Source organism: Anas platyrhynchos, chromosome 5 (assembly GCF_047663525.1).
Source record: "Anas platyrhynchos isolate ZD024472 breed Pekin duck chromosome 5, IASCAAS_PekinDuck_T2T, whole genome shotgun sequence".
NCBI classification, from domain to species: domain Eukaryota; kingdom Metazoa; phylum Chordata; class Aves; order Anseriformes; family Anatidae; genus Anas; species Anas platyrhynchos.
Genome location: NC_092591.1, coordinates 5,336,390 through 5,353,956, shown reverse-complemented (window position 1 = coordinate 5,353,956; position 17,567 = coordinate 5,336,390). Strand labels below are relative to the sequence as shown.

The 17,567-nt window shown below is 42.6% G+C and overlaps 2 protein-coding genes across 5 annotated transcripts in view; one reads left to right on the top strand and one right to left on the bottom strand.

Moving 5' to 3' along the window:
• Nucleotides 1-1,237, bottom strand: part of KIAA0586 (KIAA0586 ortholog) — a 66,960-nt gene extending 65,723 nt beyond the window's left edge. The window contains exon 1 of one of the 3 annotated variants that reach the window (XM_072038144.1): nt 813-1,237. In XM_072038144.1, the coding sequence (XP_071894245.1) occupies nt 813-1,095 (283 nt within the window). In that variant the 5' untranslated portion in view covers nt 1,096-1,237. The remainder of the gene's footprint in view (nt 1-812) is intronic. The other 2 variants (XM_027458634.3, XM_038180393.2) reach the window with 2 other exon arrangements.
• TIMM9 (translocase of inner mitochondrial membrane 9) lies at nt 1,235-8,229 on the top strand. Of its 2 annotated transcripts, none has more exons than XM_027458635.3 (4): nt 1,235-1,376; nt 4,603-4,671; nt 5,030-5,125; nt 7,712-8,229. In XM_027458635.3, the coding sequence occupies exons 2-4, from the start codon at nt 4,633-4,635 to the stop codon at nt 7,844-7,846; spliced, it is 270 nt and encodes an 89-aa protein (XP_027314436.1). In that variant the 5' UTR covers nt 1,235-1,376; nt 4,603-4,632; the 3' UTR covers nt 7,847-8,229. The 2 variants fall into 2 exon arrangements, with proteins under 2 accessions (XP_027314436.1, XP_027314437.1); XM_027458636.3 differs by having other exon boundaries at nt 1,239-1,376; nt 4,608-4,671.
• Nucleotides 8,230-17,567: the final 9,338 nt, after the last annotated feature.

The following is a 17,567-nucleotide window of genomic DNA, read 5'->3' as shown; positions in this document are numbered from 1 at the left end:
AACTTACAGAAATCCCCTTCTAAACTCCAAAGACTGTAATTTACAAAGACTAACTGATTTTTTAAAAGTCAGTAAATAAATACAATAGTGTAGCTGGCTAGATCAGCAGCAATGTGTCAGTTTTGAATTTGAAGAGCACGTGGTACACCACTACAGCTTTTTATATGCTGGGAATACGACATCTTAACTGTAAAATTTGTGACAAAGAAAAGGTACAAAGATTATTTCATTAAAAATAAATAAATAGTTAATGCTACCACAAATAGTTTTTTAAAAGTTACCACAAAGGATATACTTTTTCATTTTGTTTACCTTGTCTACACAAGACTCATCAGTACAGACACTTGATCTAGTGGTTAAGTTGTTGAGCTTCAATAAGTTTCCCCTCTAGGTCCCTGCATACATATAGTTTTATCCTCTGATGCTAGCTACCACCTTTCCTGCCTAACATATTTTGAAATGTGATGCTCTTACGATGGCCATGATTTTTTTCTGATTAGACAGACAGCCTCTGAATGCGGGGTCAGGACTGGAGTTCAGTTCATAGAGCTCTGACTCTGCAGGAGTCACCCTCCACAGGGAAAACACAGTTATAGCTATAAAAGCTTGAGAAAGCAAACGCAACCTCTGAAAAAGCGCTGCAAAAATCACAGAATCATTTAGGTTGGAAGAGACCTCCACGATCACTTAGCCCAACCTCTAAGTGCTGATATCGACAGGATGAGAAGACGAAATGACTTCCTAAATTATAAACCGCCACATAACTGGAACCAATGCGGTATGATCCTGCCGTGAAGCTACCACACCCGTACCTCGTGCGGCGCTGCCGGCCAGGAGATCAGCCGGCCTGCCACACGGAGCCCGGCCGGGCAGCGAGGCCGGGGGGGCAGCAGCCGGTGTTCCGCCTCCCCCCAGAGCCACACGGGCAGAAGCCGCTCCGCGAAGCTTCTTCACAGCGACGGCCACTGCCTGACGGCGGCCGCCGGCCCCCAGGGGCTGCTCGCGGTGGACGCTGGTGGAGCGGACGAGGACGTCGCCGGCCGTGAGGCTGCCCGAGGAGTCTTGGCTGACAATGGAGTCGCTTTCCCCGTCCATCAGGCTCCCGCAGCGCGGCTCTCGGCGTTTTGCGCCTGGGAATAAAAAGTTAAAAAAAGGATCCGGGCACAACCCCTCAGGGCAGGGCCGGGCCTAGGCCGCGGCCTGCACCCGGTTACCATGGCAACAGCGCCCGGTGCTGCCACTTCCGGCGCTGTGGGCCGGGAAGGTAAAGCTAGCGGTGGAGGGGTCGCGTTCGCAGATTCGCAACGCCTGGTGGCGAATCGGCGGATCCCGCGCCTCTCCCTCCCCTCCCCGCGTGGCCGGCTCGTGGCGGGCGGGTGAGTGCGCGCGCGGGCGGCGGGAAGGGGGGGGGGGGGGGAGGGGGGAGCGCTGTGGTGAGGGGACGGGGGGGGGGCGGGAATGGGGTCCCTGTGAGGGCTCCGCCGCTGTTTTCGGGGTTTTTGCCCTGTTTTGTGCCGTTTCAAGGCGTGTTGAGGCGCCTCCGTGGTGTTGTGTGCTTAGAGCGGGGAGAGGACAAAATAAAAATGAAATTAAAGCCTCGTGTGTGTGGTGCCCGCCCCGCGCTCGCCGTTGGGTCTCGCCCTCAGTAAAACCCCAGAATCGTGAAGGGTGGAAAAGACAAAACCTTCAGGATCATCTCATCCAGCCGTCCCCCCGCTGCCAATGTCACCCGCAGCACCACGTCCTGCCGTTCCCAGCAGTGCTCAGCTCCCAGCGACAAGGTTGAGGGGGAAATAGAAATAAAAATCACAACGCTGGGCTTGTTTAGTTTCCGTGGGAAGAGTCCTGTTGACTCAAGATTAGGTAATTGGCACAAATGTTCATTACATGAGTGGGGAAAGGAAGCACAAGTTCCTCAGTGGAGTTTGCAGCGCGTGTCTCGCGTGTAGGAACGGCTGGGTGTAAATGGAGGCAGGCTCCTCAGCTGTACATAATGATAATTTTTGGGTATTATAGCTTAGGAGTTGTGTTTGTGAGCCCTCTGCTTCCAAAAGTCTGCAGATACAGCTGGGGAAATCATGTTCTCACCTGTGCACAATTTTAGGAGAGCTGATATTTCTGGCTCCTGGTAGATGATTGACCCATACTTAGCGATCTTTATGCTAACCACTGCTTTTGTTTAATGAAGTACCTTTACCTTTTTAAAGAGAAGCTGTGACAACCTGGTGATTTCAGGTCTCCATGGCAGCAGCAGAAAGAAATATTAAGAGTGCTTTCCAGGTTCTCAAACAGGGTGGGGAGCTGGGGTTTGGTTTTCACGGAGAATAGGTTTGAACAGGCTGAACCCCAAGTTCTCCTTAATTGTTAATTAGGCTCAGAGAGTCTTATTTTCAAAGTACATCTCTCTTGTACGCAAAAACATGTCTGAAGGACCACCAGGGCCCTTTGAGAAGGGAGACCCCCCAGCTATTGCTGCTTTCCACATGATCCAGAGCACATGGACCGTGAGGCCCCCTGACACCATCACCCACTGCCCTTCAGAGCTGTCTGCTTCCTTCAGTGTGAGGTGTTGAAAGGTGCAATGCTGAATTTTGAAATTGCATTTATCCCAGAGGAAAGTAATGCAGGCTGTGTGGGCTTAAACCTGAGGCATGCTGGAGCTGTTTGAGCAGCTAGATGAGGAGCTGGGTCCTGTGCCAGTCCTGTTCTGGGCTCTGGGGTCACTTTTTTGGTGTTTCACAGGGCACTACAGCCATATAATTTCACTGTCTGCAGTGTAGAAAGTGTAAAATACCTGTAGAGGGACTAGTGCTTCAGACATTTAAAACCAGATAGTGCCATTGGGCTGCTTCGAATCAGAGCTATTTCCCAAGTGTGACAGCTTGGTGGAACTTCAAGCTTGCCAAAGCAGTGACAGAAGAACAAAAGATCAGGTTTGTTATAAACAGACAGTGAAGCAATACGCAGTGTGAGAAAACGGCACTGACAGGAGCTGAAGCTTTTCGCTCTCTGTGTTTGGGAGAGGACAAAAGTCTTCTCTGTTCTCAGTGTGTTTTAGTTGCCTGTTTAATAATCTCCTTAAAATGACTTGCCAGAATTGTCTGATTTTTTTTGTTTGTTTGTTTTTCTTTTCTTGTAACAGACTGAGAAATGAGAGAGTGGAGATGCCATCCATTTTCACTAGTTGTCCCAGAGGACAATGGCATCCTCTTCTCATAAAACATGTTAGAGGTTACATTAACCCAAGTAATGCCTTGTTTCTTCTCAGTAACCTTATTTTGCAGGTTCTTTTAAAAAAGAACAGCCTGTGTAGTTTATCTACCAATGTTAAATTGTGGTCATGGGGACAGGTATCTTAAATGCAAAATTCATGCGTGTTCCTTATCTTCAGTCCCTGAATTCTATCACCACACACTTCCTATGTAGTGATAAAGTGGAATTTTAACAGGCAAATATCATAATTATTCCGCTACTGGGAGGAGGAGGGAGACTGCATGCTTGCAAGAGCTCCATAGTGCTGTTTAGTTGCTTGGTTTTCTTTCTCTTGTAGAAGTTTTGTCTTTTTGTTCTCGTTCAGAAGGCTTGCTTACCCTCTCCCTTTCCCCCCTGCCCCTGCTGAGGGACTGGAATAGTTTAAGCTTTCTAAAATACAGGTCTCTGGCTCAAAATTTGACAAAGCATAACGCAAGAATAATTACAAGTTGCCCTTGCTACAGGGCTAGATGAACTCTTCACAATTTACACTTTGGTACTATTTTTATTTCCACTGGTTAAAGTGAATAAAACTGAAGGAGCTTGTTCTCTTCAAGGTGTAATATTAACTTGTGTTATCATCTGCGAAAGGTCCTGGGTAATATGTAAAATAAGGGAAGGGATGACTAGGTTTCACTGTTCTAGGAAGCCTGGAGGTTTGTTTTCAAGCCTTAACTTGTTTACGGTGTCAAATTAGGAATGTGAGCCTTCCTTCAGGATGCTTGCTTAAATTCTTGCATCCCTGGCTGCTCATTCTTCCATTTTTGTTTGTTTGTTTTCCTTTAAGGCTGTTTTCACTCCTTTATGATTTCTTGCATTTAATTCGCTGTATAAAAAAACGGCACATTTGCTTTGGTTGAAGGGTTTGGTGAGAATGCAGCTGCACAGCAGCAGTGTGTCTGCTTCTCTGATCCACGCTGACTGACTCAGAGTTGTTACTTTTTTATACTTAACAGTTTTTACAAATGGCATCTAAAGTCACTGAAATTACAAGGCTAGATAATGTTAGGCCTTGCTTCTCCCCCACTCCACTTTTACTTTGTGTCTGAAAACATTTATGATTTTTTCTCTTCCCTCCATAGTCACTTTAACAGTTTGAAATGCTTAAAAAGTGTTTAAAGGACAGCAGTTCGAGGTAGATCTCTGAAGATTTAGTATCTGGAATTATCTGGGATGTTCTTTTAACTGAATACATTTCAAATAGACAACTTTCCTTCAAGTGGGTGGCTTGAAAGTTTGCTAGCAACTTTGCCTGTAAATACATTTTGGAAACTTATAAAATTCCATTCTGTTGTAAGACGTTGCAGTTGGGATGTGTGCTTTTGTGTCAAACTCAACTTGTGTCTTCAGAACAGGTGACTGAATCGCAGGCAGCAGAATATGGCTGGACAAATATCGGAAACTGATCAGATCAAGCAGGTAAGATGCTGTATTCACGAGCAGTGGCTTTGAAGATCTTGTGTTGCTTTGTCACATAGAGTAAAAGCAACAGGACCTGGAGAAGGAGAAAAGGATCTTTCAGTTATCTTCTGAGATGAGATTTGTTCTGTAACAACCAACATTTAAACATCTGACCACTGGCACTGTAACATCTGGTTTACTTGAGCACTAACAGCATTTTGTGTCGAATCTAATGACTGACAGTAAGATCTTCTAGTGACTTGTCATTTAAATCTTAATGTCACCAGATGGCTTGTGAAGCTGTGTGCAAGAAAAATTGATGTAGATGCTTTTTTTTTTTTTTAACACTCATTGTGTGTTCAATTTTTATTTATAGTTCAAGGAGTTCCTGGGAACATACAATAAAATCACAGAGAACTGCTTCCTAGATTGTGTAAAGGATTTCACTAGCAGAGAGGTTAGACCAGAAGAGGTATGTAAATGTTTCCTATGTTTTTAATTACCTTTTGGTAGAATTTCTGTTCTATGTCTAAATTTCAAAAGTAATTTAGAATGTTTTGGTCTTTCGACCAGCTAAAAAGCTAGCTAGCAGTCTTTGGAGGAGGATAGGTGTTGTGGCATGTGGCTTCCAAGTGAGAAAGGAAGTGTACCAGTGGAAGGAAAGGAAATAGTTTGTCTGTAGCTTTGGTTCTGTAAACACATCCAAAGGTAGTAACAGATATTTTTTTGCACCCTAACAGTCTGCTGTAAAAAAAAAAAAAAAAAAAAGCCAAATGCTTTCCATGTGTTGCATCATCAGCTACACACAAATAATGAACCGGGACCACTTTAGGTTTTGTCCTGCTCTTTGGTGTATATACACAGATGAAACTTTGAGCAGTGGCTGCTTCATGCAGTTCTGTGTATTTTATCCTCTGAGCTATCAGAGGAAGTTCTTGTGCCGATGGATGGTAGCTTTAGGGGCATGGAAGTTGCATGCCTCTGCAGTCTGCACCCGGTTCCCCACAAGCAGAATCCTACCTGTGTTTGCTGCATTGTAGAGTCAAAGAAACATGGGCCTTTGAAACCCTGGCTGCTTAATCCAGTTCTCTGCATTGCAGGGAGCTCTGTCGTACAGTCACTTGCAAAAATGATTAGGCTCTGAAAAGATGAGTTGCCTATTTTTTATTATTATTTTTTTTTTTTACCTTTTCTCTCCTGTTGGGAGGCTGATCCAGCATTTCCTAATTAAGTTGGTTACAAGTCTTATAACCAGTTTAACAACTGCCCCTCAGTACAGGCAAAAATCACATCTCCTTCCAGCTTTTGTTTTGCTGCACTAAGCAAAGCTCTCCTAGCTTTCCAAGACCAATTTCTTGTTACCATGATCTCAGTGTCTGCTTTAGTGGAATATTTCTTGATTAATGGTGATCAGAGTAATTCTGAGCAAGGTCTTGTCAGTGGCTTTTACCAGCACATTTGGAACTGGTTTGAACTGTACCAGACCTGACAGAAGTGGTAGGGGCACAACCTGTTTATTTTTGGGGGGATGACATTTGATTTCTAGCAGAAGATTGTAGTTCTTTCTTTTGCTACGGAGTTACAAAATTTCTTTGAAAAATAAGGGTTCGTATTGTCTTTTGTTAAAGACTTGGATTCGAAACCAAAGAATGCTCATTGGAGAGGAATTAATTGTAAAGTTTGTTTAGCTCATCCAAAAAAAAATAAATCTTAGCCTCTGATCATCTGTTTTTTGCTTCCCCTTCTATGATCTGCAAAGGAGCAGTGTTTGGCTGTAGAAGAGCCATCTGTTTAAAAGTGGAGGCTAGGCAAAGAAATATTCGGGAGGGGAGCTTGTTCCATACTTATCTGTTACGGATTTTCTTGCAAAGCATCTGGCTGTGGCCCCTGCTGGAAACAGCAGACTCGTCTATATGGGTCACTAGTCTGATCTAATCCTAATTTCCTATTTCAAGTTGTAGTTTCTTATTAAATAGTTAAGACAAATACTGCTGTGAATTTCCTTAGAGATTCTGCAGCTCCTGACCCCTTTCCTTACAGCAGTCTCCAATGCAAGTCCAGACTTCCCCAGGCACCGTATCACAAATACCACGCCCTCGGGAAGATGTGGCTTGGGGTAGTTCCAGAATTCAGCAGCGTTTGTTTCCTACTCAGACTTAACTCCTGCTTAACAGGTTTTGCTGTAACTGGTGCCAGGTTGGGCAGAGAGAGGAGTGGAACTGAGAGGGTGCTCAGGTTCTTTGTCTTGTTCACTTCCAGCCCTTCTGCTTTTCACATCCCTTTATACTGAGCAGAATCAAAGCAATTTCTGGTTTTCTAGTAAGCATGCAAAGAGGTCGTCTTTCCTTCTTATCTGGGTTTGTTGACTTTTACAATGATAGCAAGGTTTGGAACCATGACACAGAATATCTGATTGGTAGAACTGGAGCTCAGAAATAGATTTCTTAACTTTTTCTCTACAATTACAGAAAAGGGAATAAATATATAACAGTACCTGTGGAATAGGCCTTATTATTTCTGTCCCTGTCCAGCTAGATGGCTGACAGAGCTTCAGAGGCTTCCTGGTTGCTTCTTGTGAAGGTTAACCAAGCAGGTACAAGAAGAAGGATAGAGGTAAAAGGATCAAGGTCAAAAAAAGGTTAAACTGAGCTAACACACTGCACCATAGTTGGCTGTCAAAAATAGGTGTTTCTGAAAACAAATTCAGAAAAAGGGAAAACAAGAGAAAAATAGATCTAGTATTTACTGCAGAATAAAATGTTTTATGTGTTTCAGTTTCACAAGAGCTGTCCAAGGGTAAAATGGTGATATCTCCTAGTTCTGAGATGTTTTAATAAGAATGAATATTAAAAGATGTTTCAGGCATTCCTTGAAAGCTAAACCTAATATTTTCTACAGCACAGAGACTGTGACCTATTAAGTCCTCAGCTTGAGACTAAACACAGACATGAGATGCAGTCACCTAACCTTACATCCCTGTAGATGATTATACTCTGAGTCCTGTTTGGGGAGGTGGTTGACTTACTGTTTGAAGCTTTCTGTTTTCCTTTTCCTCCAGATGACTTGCTCAGACCACTGCCTACAGAAGTATTTAAAAATGACACAGAGGATCTCCATGAGATTCCAGGAGTATCATATTCAGCAGAACGAAGCTCTGGCAGCTAAAGCAGGACTGCTTGGCCAACCTCGTTAGACAAGAGCCCTCTGTTCAGACTTTGTATGCAGTGCCAGTGTTCATTGGGCAGGAACACATTTTGGATTTTCTACTGTCAAGGTGCATGTCCAGCAACTCCGAAGAGAGTTCTAGATGCTGTTTGGAAAGTGGAAGCCATGAAGGGTTACACATGAAGTTAGCAAGTGTTGGCTGGCAATGGAGTCTGCTTCTGAGGTCCTTTTCACTCTACGATGGCATAATACTGATACAGCCTCTTTCAGGGCCTGCAGGCTGGTATGTTTAAATTTGGGGGGGTTGGGAAAGTTGGATTTCTTCTGTTAGGACTGATTCAGAGCCAAAATAAAAGTGTGATATGGAAATGCACTTTTTTATTTAATTCAAGTAAAATGAATGAACCCGTATGGTTGTATGTATGTTCTTTCCAAAGATATTTCTTAGGATGCTGCTTGAGAGCCGCGTTTTGTTTGCAGTCTTATTCCTCATCCTCTCTTAGAGTCTCATTCGTTTGTTGCTGCTGACAGATAACCAGATTGATAACTTCATTTCAGCAGGGAGGTATTTGTGGATGCGTTGTATCTCTTAACTCAGGAAGAACTTCAGTTGTTTCATTACCAGCCACCCTCTCAGAGCCCTGTGATCATTTGGAGCCTCCTGGAGCGCTGGCTGCTGATTATCAGAGCATGGAGCCAAGGGTTATTGCAAACGGCAGTCAACTGCTACAACTAATGAGCTCAGGTAGGCAGGGATGCTTTGCCAGCGTATCCCTAGGTTATGTTTGCCTCATGTTTCACCAGGTCATTCCTTGACAAGCAACATGAGTGTGTCATTAGCAGCACCTGTGCCCAAGGCAGCTCCTGTGCTCTCCTCGTTTCCCTCTGGGAAGCCTGGGGGTCCTGTAAAACTGGCTTCGTTGCCTGATGCAAGTATGATGTGCTCTGAGCACTGAGCTTGCTGGCAGGTTGCTCCTCTCTGGTGGCATTCACGCAACTGAAGTACAAGATAAGCACAGGATGGTGCCTCTCTTGCTGCTGGATGAGTACAGAGAAGTTTGTGAAGACTGTCCTGATCATGTGGCTTTGGTTTGGAAAAAAATGTGCTCTGCTGAAAGGCTCCTGATAGCTGAGATTCTGTAGTCACTGTTAGTACAGTCGAATGACAGCTCATTCCTTTTTCATTATCAAATAGCTGCGTTCTGGAGTACAGAACAGAGAAAAAATAGAGTGCACTTTCGTCGGTAACCACTGTAACATCCTGATAGCTAGCGCACACATTTTGCTTCAGTTCTCACTAATAAAACACAGTAACAAATGGAACTGGATGTCAGAATTAGCATATACATTGAGATATCAAGCAATGAAGACTGAAACAGAACCTGGCAGCTGATGTAAAATAGCTCTTCTATAGGCAACAGCAAGGAACAGAAATGGCAGGAGGCCTGCCTGCGCGCCTTTTTGTTGTTGTTGGCTTGTCTCTAGCTTTTGAATTCCATCAGCAGTTTGAAAACATAATTTCCTGCCTTGCCTCTTTTTGAATTTTTTTTTTTTCTTTACTACTATAACTCTCAGCTGCCCGGGCTGTGGATTACTGGGCGCTGACTGCAGCACAGTACACCTGCCCCTTCCACTGGACACTGCTCATCTTGCTGCTGTTCAAAGCTGCTCCAGCTCTCCACAGAGATCTGTTTGTATGCCTTTCAAAGGTGGAGGAAACAAATATGCTCGTATATTCTCACTGACGTGTTTTGTAGTATCCACATCACTGCTTTTTCCTACATAGCCCGTGCCTTGTTACCTTGGAGATGGCTAACAGCTAATTCTAAAATGGTAAAGGCTGAAAAATAGCCCAAATAAGGCAGCAAGACTGGAAGGTCCAGGTTCTTTTTCAAAGGAATAACAGACTAATAACGTCCACATTGTTTGCTACACTTAGATGATAAATGTTATGGCCCTTAGAAGCAATGCATCCATATTAAATATTTAAGGCTTTTATTTAAATGTCTAACAAAAAGACTTTTTAAGGTAACAATTGAAATTATTCCATTTTCTCCTTGCATTTTAGTGTGGAAAGAGAACACTTAATCGGAAGAGTGATTTAAGAGTTTTAAGTGATGGGACTGGAGGATGTTTGTATCTTTGGGGCAAATTTCCTTGAGGCTGAAGTGAGGAGGATTAAAAAATACATATTTTTTTTCCCTCATGTTTCAGGTTTTGGGGGTAGGAAGACGTGTAAATATTTGTTAAGACAGATTTATTGTACTAAAGGTTGGGCAAGTATTAGAGAGACTTAGTTAATAAATTACTTTCAGGCTCCCCAGTTTCCTTGGACTCCAGTTTTCAAGCCACCTTAACCCACTGTTATCCAGGGAAAACATAGATTCTTAAAATCTATTCAGGCACCAGTTCTCCCTGCCTCTCCCTCCCCATGCTCTGTAAGCAAACAAGGGATTAAAGTGTCACTGATTGAACGTTTTGTTGATAGCTGCTACCCTGAAATGATCCTGCCTGGATAAAAGCTCTGACTGCAGCAGGAGCAGCATGTTTATACTGACTAGGGTTTCTTTAGTGGATGTTGCAGTGTTCCCACATCTTCAATCCAGGTCTCTGCACCCAAGAATGATGATACAAATATATTTCAGCTTGGAAATAAAGTGCATCAATGTAACTAAGCCGCTGGGGTGGTGCACACAGAGCAACAGTGAAAATGTTCTTAAAAGGTTACTTTGTTTTGCTGAACTTTGACTTCCCTTTGCTTCCTTGATGAGGCAGCATTACCTGACAAACAGCTTAACTGATGTTATTCAGAAAATGCTGTCCCGTAAGCCTTTGTCACCTGGGTTTGTGGATTGGGAATGATCCACAGCACTGAAAGAGTCGCTCTGTGTTTTAGTGCCTCGCACGCATTTTATTAATATTATTGCATTATGCATGTATTTATTAGCGTGTATTAGCAAAGGGCTGTAGCTGTTCTTTCCTCCTCAGTACCAGGTTGCTGCCAGTACTCTGTCCTCAAAAAAACTGCAAAGGCAAGATCAGTATTTCAGGAGTGCCTGGATAGATACCCACTGAGAAGGCTGGGAATGTCTACAAAGGCAAGCTAGGTTAAAATTTTTACTCATAATCAACAATTTATTGTTTAAGGGATCAAGTCCTGCCCTACCTCCTTCGTCACGTCTAGCAGGTCAGAACCTCATAGCCTGAAGATGAGCTGCTGCAACGGTTACAGATTTGCTAACTCAAAGCCTTACCTTTAAATTCAACCATGTGTTAGTCTTTAAAGGATAGAATTAAATTGAAGTACAATTAGCTAATGGTTCATTTAAATTACTTTTGTTATTGTACATCCCAAGCCGCTCTTAAAGAGGAAGATAGTCAAAGGTACAAACATAAAACAGGCTAGATTTCTAGCAGTTATCCCTTTTGGTTTTCACAAAATGCCCACTGAATTGCAATACACTTCTGTGTGTAAAGTGTATCACGAGTCACATATCTAACTGCCTGGCTTCTGATAGCACCGGTGTTTATTTTGTACCTAAATGTAGTAGGATTCTGCCAGCAAGATTATCTGGTATGTATTTTCGGGGTTTGCCTACTGCGTATGGATGATAGATGCAGGTTTTTCAGCTATCCCAGTGATTAAGTGCAATGAGCAGAGATCCTATTTCTGCTGGTGGGAACCTAATCCACACGTTTTCTCTCCCAGCAGAGTATTCAAACCTCCATGACATAGCTTAATTGCGTATATTCTCCAGCTCCATATTCTCCAGCTCTATATTGCTTCAGCTCTGCACAGGATAGTGCATGCACAGTCTAAGTAATAATAAAAGAGACTACAACACAGTCTCTGGTTCCTATCTGAGTTCCTAAATGAAAGGCAACAATAGTAAAGGTAAGGTGAGGCGTGGAGGGTAAGTGAATCACCTTGCTGAAGCATGTTACTTTAAGTGCAGGAATGGAAACAATCCTGGTGGAAAGAGGAGAAAGGATGAAAAATGGTGTGGTGCTGAGGAGGGAGTACTGAGAAAGCTGTGAAAAAAGGAGCCAGAGTAGAGGTGGGAGGGGACAGGAGGCAACAGCTGAGTAGCCTGCCTAAAAGGGGGTTGATGAGACTGGGCTGGTGAATGAACACTCTTTGGAGGTAACATTCATTGCAGCATAGAACACAGGTCCTTCCTCTTTAGACGAGCATTGAACCAAAAGGCTAGAAAATCATGCAATTACTGGTCAGCCCACAGAGAGTGGAACAATTTCAACAGGAAAGGTCAAATAAGAGCCTTGCTGCAGAATGCCCTGTACATCAGCGGTACTGGCAGAGCGATCAGATCAATCATCTGGAAGATTATAATAGAGGGTCCTTGAGTTCTTTCAGGGATGGGAGCAAAGTCCTAATTTCTGTAACCCCCACTGAGTGCTTGAGCTCTTAGCTGGAAGGGAGGCAAAGGATGCAAAAGCAATCTTTTGTAAGAAAAGTGGGGGCTAAACAATAATGCCAGGAGGAGTGCGACTGTGACTTCAGTGCAAGGAGGCATTCCTCTCTACTCTTAAATACCGAAACTTGGAGAACTGGAGTTTAAGCAACAAGCATTTTCTCAGCATTTTCTGTTAGCTAGGTTAGAAAGTCAGCACACAGTACCCAAAGGATCTCATTCAAATCTTGGGGAGCCCATTCAGTTCGGCTCCCAATTTCTTGAATGAGTCTGGCCCAATTTGGAAATGTGACACTTAAGTTACACCTTGCTTGTACCCAGAATTTTAAGATACCGTCAAAAGGATTCTAAATTGTTATAGTTTCACTAAATATTACAATTAAAAAATATATATATATTTCACCTGAAGATCATACTTAGACTTTTGGTGTTTGGTTCTTCTTTCATTAAATAGAGCAGGCAGCATTCAACATTCAAGCTTTTGTAGTTCAGGACTAGAACTGTAAAATGATGGTCTGCTGTTTGCTCAAGATGTCTCAAATATAGAAACAGGTGCAACTGAAAGACAAGAAACACACTAATTGCTCTTTAAAAAGTCAACATTTGCAAAAAATATAGAATAATTCAGTTGGAAGGGACCTGCAACAATCATCAAGTCCAACTGTCTGATCACTTTAGGGCTAACCGAAAGTTAAAGTGTGTTATTGAGGGCATTGTCCAAAGGTCCTTTGAACCCTGACACCCATTTCATCAACCACCTCCAAGACACCTGTTCCAGTGCTTGACTACCCTCATGGCTAATAGGACACAATGCTTGAACTGACAGTGGCTGGTTTTTTAATTATTATTCTGCAACTTGGGTCCTCTCTAAGGGAATGGGAGAGGAGTGCTGAGGGAGCTGGGCTTACTGTGTAAGTATTTACTAAGGTAGCATTCTTGCTATACTGTCATTTTGTCATGTAAGGTGAAGGGGAGATGATTATTTGAATTTTAAATAAAGCAGAAATCCAGTTAGTGGCTATTTCTCTGTTTGACAGATCCTGCCCTTAATAGGGTGTGGGATTAAACACCTGTTTTCCTCACTTTCTGCCCAAGCACGTGATGGATTTGTGCACACTGTGGCTCCAGGGACACTCCAGGAGCCACTGCTGACAGGATTTCAAGCCTCCTCAGCCGCAGGGTGCACTGTAACCACCTTATCGGTAAGGAAAGGGGCGTTGGCCGCCTCTCAGACCGTGTTTGCACAGCAGGGCCTGCTTATCTCTTCAGGAAAAAGCGCCTCTGCCCTGCGGGAAGCAGGCGGGAGGTGGCAGCGCGATGGCGGGCTCTCCCGCCCGCCTCAGGGCAGCTTGGTCTCGGGGGCGGTGGTTGAAGCCACCTTAGACATGGTTTAAGTCACTTCAGATGCTGCATCTGAGCTCCTGCACCTCCGTTTGGGCCTTAAAATACCGCCCGAGTAGGGGCTGAGGTGGCGGCGAAGCTGAGGGAAGGGCGGGAACCCCGCTGATAATTGGCCCCTCACGCGTGTGGAGCCTGAGGCGCTGCAGGCCGGCGGGGCCTCCCCGTGCAGGGGAAAGGTCCTGCGGTCAGTACGTGAGGAAAACATAACAAAAATACATTCCTACGGCTTTTTATTGCCTTCAGGAGACGTTGGGAGGAGGGCAGAGAAATGCTGCAGGTGACAGAGTGCAGTGGCCTCGCCCCGAGGTGGAGCAGGGAACAGGGAAAGGCAGCGCAGACGGAGCCACTGGGTGTACAGGGCAATAAACTGAAAGGGAAAAGAATGAACAGCGTAATAAATAACAGTTTTAAGAGACTGGGCCTGACGTGGGCAGACAGAGATGATCAGAGGTTGCACTATGACAAGCTGCACCCCACGTGGTGAGATAGTTTCCCCCCCCCCAATCCTCTGTGCTGAGTGTAAGCAGAAGGAATCAAGCTCTTTTTTTCTCTTCTTCTTCAAAAATAGCTTTAAACCTTAACAATCCCCAGAGGAAGTAATTTTCACAAAATGAATAAGCATCAAGAGATACGGTTTTAAGCTGGTCATGGATGTAAACAAGTGGCTTGTTAAAAAAAAAAAAAAAAAAAGAAAGAAAAGAAAAAAGAAATAATCACCCTTGTGCGAAACAAACAATGTATTTCATACAAATTCCACATCTTGCCCCTCCTTATGTAACTGGCATAGCTGGCAGGATCGTGGCAAATTAGGTCAAGCTGTACCCAGATGAGGGATTAGAAACAGAGTGGTTTAGAAATAGCTGAAGAAACTGACAGGGCTGGAATGGAAATATTGCTGGGCTACTCTGAAAACCAGGGAAATAGAGAGACGGAGCCAATAACACATAATAATTGTGTCTATTGAGAACAAGGCTCACAATGTGAGTTAGGCAAATGCACTGCTGATAAACATCCTGCAGGTTTTCACAGCTGTAATGGAGCACTAGTGCTGATTTTCTTTGCTGGCAAACAACAAAATATAGAGAAAGTAACAGTCACAATAGTTGCTTTTTTTGTCAAAATGTGTGAGCTGTATTGGTAAATTAAAGCCAAATACTGTAAAACCAAGACACTTTTTCACCCTCAAAAGCTATTACTATAGGACAAGCAAGAGCGTAATGGTAGTACTATTATAAATAGCAGGCAGTTGGAGACCTAAAGCTGAACCAACCAGCACAGTCCCACTCCAGAACAGAAAGTAGGATCTCTGAAAACGGGAAGCAGCAGGAATAGGGGTGAGATAATTCAAAACACAGAGGAAGCCAGCAAAGTCCTATTCTTAGAAAGGTTGAGAAGTGATCTGCTTTCATAATTAAGATTGTCTTATCGTTTCAGTTTTCTTTAAACGACAGTGCAGTGAGTATTCGTCATCAGGCTGTAGGGAGACAACATGGTAGAATGACAGATTTTCCCCAAATTTGAGGGCAACAGCTTGGTAGGAGTGTGAGCTAATTATAAAAAGTTTTTTTTTTTTTTTTTTTTTTTTTTTTTTCTAAGCCCTGGAATTAAAATGAGTCAGTTTCTGGCAACATCCCCATTGGTTACACTGCTCTGTCGTGTTTTACATCTTCAGAGGTAGTCTTTATCCTGCACTTTGTAGCAAATAAGATAATTCCAAGTACAGAGAACTAAAAATAACCAAGGTTTTAGTGCACAATATCTGCAAAACACAAGGGCACAGTGAAATAAACAGCTCAACATACTTTTAACACACTCATTTTCTGTTTCAACCTGTGAATCAGTCTTCTAGTCCAACTGTCAGATTTGTTTCAAGTGATCAAACCAAACGTGCTCTTGAAAAAGAGCACAACAGCATTTCTTAGACTTACTGCTGTAAAAGATTCCAGTAAATGCTGCCCAGAAAACCCATTTGACCACCTCAGATATCCAAGAACATTTTTAACAGAGAAAAGAACATTTCATTAGAATTTAACGTTGACTTTTCTGTGTGAAATGCCATCTTCTTGACAAAGCTATTTGGAGAAAGAAGGCACTCTCAAGTGGATAGCCTGAGACACAAGCTGAGAATCCAAAGATTCCACTTCTCCTTCCAGCTCTACACCAAAGCCATTCTGTGTAATTCTGGTGTCCCTTACCATGTAAAATAAGAATATGAACCCACTTCAAAAACTGCTGCCTACATTAATCTATTACTATGCATTAAAATAAATTTAGAATCTCAGTGGAACTTGTACAAAATACCTCTAAGTTAGCAACTGATTTCACTTTCTCCTCCACTGCCATCCTTCAAATTAAAGGTCTTTGCTGCTCCCTGTGAAAGTCAAATGCATTATGTTTCATGAAGATACACGCTTTTATTCACTCCTGCTTTTACTTCCAGTTACTACCATAAGTCTGTATGATTTCTGTTGAAACAATGCTTTGCTATTTTGTTCCAACATCTTTGAACAGCTCAGACAGAAACAAAGTGATTAAGTCGGTTCTCAAACACAAGCAGTCTGATGGAGGAACCAGAAACAAGGAGATTAAACTGGGTGTTGCCTAACTTACACCTTAGAGATAAAATAAAAACTCATTAGTATACATGTAGTTGGACACACTTTCATGAAAAGAAAGAACTCGGGTAAAGTAGCGAACCTTTTTTTGCCCTTTGTCCTTACATGCAGAATTTTTGTTTTCTAACTTTCAAATTATCTACTGATACAATCTGAAGTAATAAGCCTGCCAGAAATCTGGTAGTTATTCATATCAGCTGTAGGTGGTATGGGAAGGTCTAAGTTTTCTTAGAGACCTTTATAGCAGTTGTAAGTGTTTGATCCTTTAATCCTTTGCAATTTTGCTACCTCCTAACTAAGCCTGAAATAGTGTGTATCATTTTGTCAAAAACTGCACATTAGGAGGCAGAACAGGGAAGACTGCCAAGAGGGTGCTTTATTTTTGATTGTTCCTGCAAACATGATATGTAATCTCTTGTTTAAAAAAATCCCAATTCAGTGTAATCATAATTACTGTGTCCTCAACAGTATGAACTTTAACTCAAGGCATTGGAAAGCACTTTGGAGTTTGCTTTATGGCAACAAAACAGAAATGAATGGATTATAAGAGTTAGAAATAAAAGACCTGTTAGGGTCTTGTTGATTTCAATTTTAGAGCAACACAGTCCCATATTATATAGTTAATCTGTTTTTCCCTATAGTTTATGACATTTAAAAATATTACTTTGAACATCTACTGAATAATCATGGCTAACTGATATACTTCTTGCCAAAAAGAAATAGGAAACCAGAGAAGTGAGAGGTTTTGCTGGTAAACTCATCCATCTTTTCTTGCTGGTTAACTTTCTCTCAGGATAATAATGTTAATTGCTATTCCAGGGCTCTGATTAGTACTACTGTGAGGTAAGCAGGTGGAAAGAGGGAATGGGGAAGAATTTTCTTTATATGAAGCAGCAGCAATCAGTTAGACTGGATTTCCATGTCTCATGGAAATCTTCCATGCGCTATTTTAAACATTCTGAAGAGATAAGGAGAAGCAGTAAGTGTACATACAGTGAATATCAACGCCAAAACGGAGGTGGCTGAGAGCTCATCCATCATTTATGCATGTTGACTGTGTGTATATATCTGTTTAAACCTTCATACAGTATGTAGACAGAGGTTAGATATCTGCATAAAACATAAATTAGTCTTGTTTCGCTGAATTTAAAATTTACTTCTATAAATACCAATCATGGAAGATAATCTGACAGCCCGTGACCCTGTTATTTCCTTTAAAATGAGTATTGCTATTTTATTCACAGCTACTATGAGGTTAACAGTGAAAGCTAACTCTGAAAAAAAGCCTTTACAACAATTC